This window comes from Cydia splendana, chromosome Z, assembly GCF_910591565.1.
Source record: "Cydia splendana chromosome Z, ilCydSple1.2, whole genome shotgun sequence".
NCBI lineage: Eukaryota > Metazoa > Arthropoda > Insecta > Lepidoptera > Tortricidae > Cydia > Cydia splendana.
In genome coordinates this window covers 27,423,024-27,430,935 of record NC_085987.1, presented here as the reverse complement: position 1 = coordinate 27,430,935, position 7,912 = coordinate 27,423,024, and the positions used below count along the sequence as shown (strand labels likewise).

The 7,912-nt window shown below is 40.9% G+C and overlaps 1 protein-coding gene across 2 annotated transcripts in view; it reads right to left on the bottom strand.

Annotated features, from left to right (window-relative positions):
- Positions 1-6,102: 6,102 nt before the first annotated feature.
- Positions 6,103-7,912, bottom strand: part of LOC134804797 (protein bric-a-brac 1-like) — a 214,212-nt gene continuing 212,402 nt past the window's right edge. For both annotated transcript variants that reach the window (XM_063778041.1, XM_063778040.1), the window contains exons 4-5: positions 7,161-7,324; positions 6,103-6,934 (exon numbers count right to left, since the gene is read on the bottom strand). In XM_063778041.1, coding sequence (XP_063634111.1) covers positions 6,449-6,934; positions 7,161-7,324 — 650 coding nt within the window. In that variant the 3' untranslated portion in view covers positions 6,103-6,448. The remainder of the gene's footprint in view (positions 6,935-7,160; positions 7,325-7,912) is intronic.

Genomic DNA, 7,912 nt, shown 5'->3' with positions numbered 1-7,912 from the left:
CTGTTACGGATTTAATCTGTCAGCTGACCGTAGTAATTTTTCTGGACCAAAAAATTCAAAACAATAAATTATAATCAGAATGGGGCTCCTAGGCGTAAGTTGCCATATTAATTTTAATATACGCCATACTGCGATGCACCGTCAGCTAATCTTATTGAAAGCTCGGTAGAAAATATGAGATTCAAAAAATGTTATCCGCATTCATCAACTTTTTATATAAGTATACAGTTTTGGTTTATATATTTTAGTTTTTTTTTATCAAATCTGAAATCGGAAATCTGCCACTGGCCACCCTGTATTATAATTTGGGTTTCCGTTATGATACGAAGATTCAAGAAAAACTTATGTTTTAAAACATACTTATATGTATTTCGGACTTTTGTCAAACGTGAATCTTAGAAATTTATCTATGTTTGAAAAAGTTATCTGGGATGTCAGATACTTTAGGCGGCTTGTTTTAGCCGCTCCATGCTGACTGTAAGTACCTCAGGGCGGGACAGGTAGGCTACTCATATATTGGAAATGAAACTATATTATTTTGCTCTATTTTTATGTATTCATTCAGACAACGGTACACGGTGACAATAACGAACTTAAACATTTTACATCACTAAAAGTAATCGTTTGAGACAGTTAAGATAGGTACAGTTTGAAATTTATGAATGATCTGATCACTAAAAGACTGAACGTTGTTACACGGCGAAATTGTGAACTACATCGATTTATATAAACTGTTAAACACCAATATTTATTAATAATTGTACTTGACACAGATACCGATAAAAATTTGGTTAAGATTGTGTCTGGCCGAAGGAACAAACCCAAATCTATACAATATCTGAAAAATATTGTATAAGGTACATACAGCCCGATTTGAACTTTAAGATACGTCAATTAATAGATCTAGAAACGATATGGGTTAGATACGTCAGTGTCAAAAGTGATGTTTTTGTTTGAAGAAACATCACATTTGACACTGACATATCTAATCCATATCGTTTCTAGATCTATTAACTGACGTATCTTAAAATTTGAATCGGGCCGTAAATGAGAGTAATGAACAAAAAGCTTAGGATAGGTGCCTCTTCTATACACGACATAAAACTTAGCAGTCTCGTTACAATTAGTACCTACGACTGTGGCACAAATCTGAGTACCTATAATAAACAGACGGCCTCGCCAAGATGCCAATCGTTAACGCCCCAATGAACGAAACGCTAATGTCTCTCTGTCGCACTTATATGGAAGAGTGATAGAGAGACATTACCGTTTCGTTCACTACGGCGCAAACAATTTGGCATCCTGGCTATGGCGTCTGTTTATTATACTCAGATTTGTGTGTGTAGAAGTTAATAACTGAGGTAATATTTCACAGAAAAAAAATGTAAAACGTCTATTCCGTTCGGTCAACACAACTCTGGTTAGCAACTGCAATACATTCTATACTCATCGATAGTAACTAAGCCGTTAATAAAGATATTTTGTAAAATAATAAACATAATAGAAAACTAATTAATAAGGAACACAGGCGTTGAAAATAAGAAAAATCTTAACAACTTTTAATTGAAACCGTAACATAATTTCTATAACGACGATAATTATAGCGACCTATATCATCTTCTATATTACAATAATAAATGAACAAAGACGTATTTGTTTCTTTTAAAGTGACGATACCATTTTTAAAACATCAGTGTCTCGGTGTGGATTCTCCTGTGACATGAGGTAGGGTAGGGACTATGAATACTAGTAATATTACACTGGGTGAACTAGCTGGAAATTAAACATGGAGGCTCCTCTTCACGTTGGGCCAACGCCAACGCCAACGAGGGACGCAGCCATGCGGTAGAATGAGATAGCAATATCACTTGCTCCCTCTAACGCATAAATGCGTCCCTCGTTGGCGTTGGCGTTGGCCCAACGTGAAGAGGAGCCTTGACGGCCGGCTGACCGGCCTGTGCTGCCATGGGCACGGTGAAGGGCAAAGGCCAGTCAATTTTCGATACTTGTACGGGGCAATATCGGCAGCTACGACATTCCACCAAAGAAGAAACACTTTGCTCTATCACAGCTTGCACCAATGATTATAAGAAGGTTTATATTAACATCACAGGAGAACCCAATATTTATTTGTAATGATATGCAATCTAAAATCTTTTGTTGCACTGAAAGCAATAATGGTAAGACTTAAGAAGGTTTTGATACCTACCATCAACGTCACTACTTAATCTAAGCAGATCATATTGATCGAGAAATAGGATAGGAAATATGTAATATCTGATTCAATCTTGTTACATTTTGGTAAATTTCCATGTTTGATTGTGTATGTTTAGCAACATAGGTAGGTATCAAGTTTAATGATAAAATAACTATTTATTTTGAGCCCACAACGGCTTAAAACATTATGTTATTATAAACTAAAGAAATAAATAATAAATTGTGATATACAGTTTAAACTTAGCAATAGTGTCCTTTACAAAGGGAACATTTTGAGAAAGGGTAATTGTTCTTTATATTAAAAATATTTTAGTTTTTATTATCACAAATCAGATAAGAAGGGATAATAATAGTATCATGTTGTCATGTAGCGCCAGCAGCGGAGCTTCGCTCGCTGGTGCTTTGCTAGTCATCGTATTCATCATGGATATTTTAAATTATAAATTAATGTCTAACATGTATACATTGTATATTCTAACCAAAACCGCCCTTCGTACAGGGAACGTAAATGTGCTCGGGAGAGTGACTAGCGCTCCGTTAGGGCCCGTGGAGCCAGCGAGCCGGGCCGCGGAGTGACCTTTGCCAGCTGCAGGTTTGGGGGCTAATAATATCAAACGTAAATACTACACCAATCCTTTATCTTAACAAACCTTAAATGATTGAATGAATACCAAACGAGAATGGGATCCATCTCTTACTCGCAGCTTATGTACAAGTTTAACAAGTGCACATACTACTATACTTATACATACAATAGACTGGAAATCTCGGTACTTAAAGACTGGCTACATCACGCTGGTTTTGCGTTACGAATTTCTGCTAGTCTATGTGACTGAGAAATAATATTTATTAGAGACAGTTAAAATATCAAAGAAACCGGTTCTGAGTTCTGACAAATAGCACCAGGGAGGTACGTTGGTTACCTATATGAAACGCATGCGAGTAGGATCACAAAAGCGAGAAGCCACGCCGAGACGCGACACGGGCTCGGCTCGACGCCGGCGTCGGCGGCAGCTGCGCGCACATTTACGTTCACTGTTCGTCAACTGTGTACAATAATACTACATACCAGTAAATTTTACTTATCTATCACGAAAATAACATAGTTACTTATTTATGTAATCGAAATGTATATACTTTTACCAGTACAATAAATTAATTAAAGTTTAATTATAACTACAGAATCCACGTGATACGAAATGAACCTTTAAAGATTCAGTTCAAACGAATGGCACTTTGCTATGTCTGCATTGTTTCTCAATGGAATCAGGTGATTGTATACAAAGAAAAATATAGAATTAATTTTGATGCCGAATATTCAGCTAACGCTTGCCTGTCAGGGTATTACCACATCGGCCAAATATATAATTTTATTTATATTTTTCTATAATAATAGTCATATGTATTTATTTTTTATATAATAATTTTGAATTTTTATTAGTCTAACGTTTTTATAGTTAAGCACGTGAGAGCGCGCGGCTCGCGACGGGCGCGCACCGAGGCGCAGCGCGCGCCGCGATCCGCGCGCCTCGTCCGATCTTCGCCGCACCCGTCCCGACACTTACTGTGGTCAAAAATTTGGAAGGCACTTTCTACTTTTTTCAAAAATTTTAAATTACTTTTTGAACACATTAGCCTAGACTTAGACAATAGAAAATATGCGTAGTAACATTTACCAAAATTTACGCAATTCATCCGAAACGTATAGGCCATTATATAACTTTCTTTTTTCCTATATTAAACGTTATTTCCAAAAGGATAGCCAAATAGTTTCAACACTAGATCTGAATCGCAAATGTACTTTTTAATAATTTGGTCTTTTTTATACACTAATTCCAAACTTGAACCGAATCGATAATCCAAATCCCAAATAATAGTGAAGTATCAAGGCCACTTGGAGACTTATTTTACATGCTTACGCGTCCGCGCCGGGGTCGAAGCCGCCCCGCCGAACGCCTCGAAGGTCCGCCAACGAACGTTTCTAAATCATGGTATACCCTTGCGGCAAGAAGGTCCGTACTCTAACAATTTCCCACCAAAACTATGAAACAAAGCAACTTTGCGTCCAGGAAGTTATCGATAAAACAAAATTTGTACATATACACCTCAGAGCAGTCGAGTCGCTCCGGCGCAGCCGAAGGGCCAACTCCACTGGCGAATCAATTCAAGATCGTAAGTAGATTAAATATGTCGTCGCCGTTATTTTAATTTATTCTGACTGATCGCTACTAATAGTCACATACATTAAGTAAGCTAATCTAAGAAAATTGAAATGTTTAATCTAGCTACACATAGGTAGGTCATCAGCAGACGCTCGAATTGTTTAACATCCAATGCTTGGCGATTGTGCTCTTACAACTAATCGGGCTCCTGCCTCCGCACGTTAACTGACGCAAATCAAGCTGAAATATAACGCGGAATGGACATTGCCCAATGTGAAAACGATAACGGTGAGTGAACAAGCGGCCCCGAGGGGCGTTAATGTGAGGAGATGTACGGAGCCCTGCACGTCTAAGTTAGCCTAACATTTGGAACGTCACTACTTGCTAATCATACATCTATTTTACATTTGGCGATCACTAAGTCTACCGCGCCGCTCGCCCGCTCGGCCGGAGAGAGTAAAATGCCACCCGCCATACTTCCATTTTAACAACTATTTTAACTTTGTAGGATTATTCTACACACAGTATACATTATAAAATAAAATATGTAGGCATCCACCGGTAGTCACTTCCTGGACTAGTATTACCTATATACTCTTACTGACCAACAAGTATTACTTCGTTATGAGTCTATTCTACCATTTTGTTACTGACAACATGAATGAATAATAGTGTCTTGTTTAATGAAATGTGAGGAAGCCCGCTTAAGTCGACTGAAGAAAGGAATAAAACGCGCGTGTGTACACTCCCAGAAAACGTGTGTGGTTTCGTTACACTTGTCACTGGGCAACAGAGTATAGGACTTAGAGCCGGAATTCTTTACCTCAAAACCGTTAGAGTTAGACCAAGAAAAGTCTGCAACGATTTTGATAGCACACGCAGTGCAAATGTTATTTTAAACGTCAAACTTCTATGAAATGATGACGTATAAATAACACTTGCAATGCGTATACATGCTATCAAAATCGTAGCAGACTTTTCTTGGTCTAACTCTAATATAATCGAAATAATTACAATAATTGCTATGTAATGTAGTATCTAATAAAAGTTTCATCTTGCTTTAATGTGGAAATTAGCCCTGTAATACCAGTTTTTTTGTTTTACCTCTAAAACTCAAAATCTTGTTAAAACTCGTCCGTTCACACCTTTTTCTGGCGTTTCGCTTGGGATTAGATTCGAGCTATATAGGAAGTGAATAAAATAAAAATGTATAACTAAAGCAAAGGAGATGGCATAACATAAGCTTATGGGCAAGCCGAGCATGGGCAAGCTGAGCGGCGAGCGAGAGTGCGCGGGCGGCGGCGCCGGGCGGCAGGCCCGGCCACCGCCGCGGTGCCCGCTACCACTGCTAGTTGATAAATTGACATCGAACTGACGACGAAAGGATACATCTAGATTTCTTGTAACATTATCTCTAATACTATTTAATTTTTGTCTTACACATATTTTGATGAATAGGTATACCGAACAGTCTTTTTTGAATCGGGCCAAATATTTAAAATTTTGATTTCCCTACACTCATGATTGCGTCTAATTTGTATTGATAAATAGTAAATTTAAGCTTACACAGTACGTTTGACATTCTACTTATGAGTAGATAATAATAAAACAGTGAGGTGGAGCCGCGACCGAGACAGTTGTCACTTCAACTGCACTTCTGCCTGCCACTTCGAATTACTGCGGCGTCTTCGGCCTGTGACCCACCTTTACAGATATTGACAAAACTTTATTTCAAAATATCACTGGAACACAACTTTTTAAACCACAAAGTAAACAAAATAAGTTTAAACTAAAATAATCTTAATAGAAAATTGAATAACTAAACAACAAGCATTATATTGCACAGCGAGTCCACTTGAAAATAAATATGAATCAACATAATTCCGTTACTCTCGATCGGTCGGATGGTCTCATGCCTCAAGACATGGAATGCGCAGCCACATCTAGAATACCTAGAAGTATCCGACAGAGTTGCGGTTCGGAACGAAATACGGATAAGCGGGCAGCGGCGGCGGCACGCCGACCGGTGCGGTCGGCGGCGTCTGCGGGGCCGCGCCCGCCGCCTCGCTTCAGATATTCTCCGCTCGCGCCTCCGCGGGCGGTGGCTCCATCTTCACCGGCACCGGTGACGACAGCTCTTTGCCGTTTTTCGCGATCGGGATGGGGGTCTTCGGAGGACCCATCTCTGTAATCTCTGCCACGTCGCGGTCGTAGCGGCTATCAGGTCTCGGTGAAGCGAAGGGTCGGAATGGATCGGTCGGTTTTGGAGGTTCCAACGCGTGCCCAGGAGGGGGCGGAGAGCACAGCGGCGACTCGAGACCGGCCGACAGCGGTGACGGAAGCCGCGGCGACTGCAGTGGCAGCGGGGGCATGCCCAGGTGCGGCGGGTGGTCGGGCGGCCGCTGCGCTGCCACCACCATGTTGCACATCTGCCGGCGCAGGCCGTGCGCCACGGCGGCCACGGCGGCGGCGGCGGCCGCGTTCGGGGACACGCCCCCCTCTCGCCCGTTACCGCACGCTACAGGGCCGTAAGCATTTGGCACCGTGATTCCATCCTGAAATGCACATACATCAACGCTGTAACATTTTGTCCATTTCAGTACTGTTCAAAGAAATTACAACAAACGTTAGTGTACAACTAGGGTCACACGCTAATCATTATAAAAGGTAATACAATAATGCATTTGCGCAATGCCTAGCTTAAAACAACACAATACCGTCGCATAGCGGAATTAGTTTGATAAGATTAAGGCGCCGGGAGTCGCAATGATCGATACTGACCGTGATTGCGGGATAGACAGGCAATGTCTCCTCCTTGATGTGGTGGGTGGTGTGCGCGTGAGTGTCGCGGAAGACTACGGCGCGGATGACGCCGCGGATGTGCTCGTCGGGCCACACGCCAAGCAGGATGCGCTGCGGCCGCCCGCGCCCCTTTGGCCTCAAATCTGCAACGGCACCCAATAGTAAAAGGTGAACAGACCAAATACCATTACAACCCCCAATACCAGGACTCCCTGACCACGCGGATGTACTTAAAGAACTAGTTAGGCTAAGTGACTGTGCGATAGATATAGATAGGACTAACTAAATGTACATAGATATAGGACGCATGTTCTCCCGTTTGTGACTTTTCTAGTGCCCTTAACCTAGGTCATCAGATAATATAGTTTGTCATAATTTACGATTTTGTAGCCGACTGTACCTAACTTTTTTAAGTCAAAATAATTGTAAATTGAACAGTTAGGGCAGGTTTTCTAGACCATTTTGGCGTAGCATTATGAATCTGGTAGCCGTGGCAAGGTAATACCAGTGGTCAGCCTATTAAGGGTCACACGAACCCCGATACAATAAAGTATGTATTTCCATAATTATCTTTACCCAGACGGTAAAAAATGATTTTTTGTTCTTACTTCAGTTCAGAACTAAATCTCCACTAGTTGTATAATTAATGTTGTGAATACTATCAGGCGGTCTAGCATGAGTTGCGTTGTCCCGCGCGACTCCATACATCAAGCGCGACTTCAAGTATATAT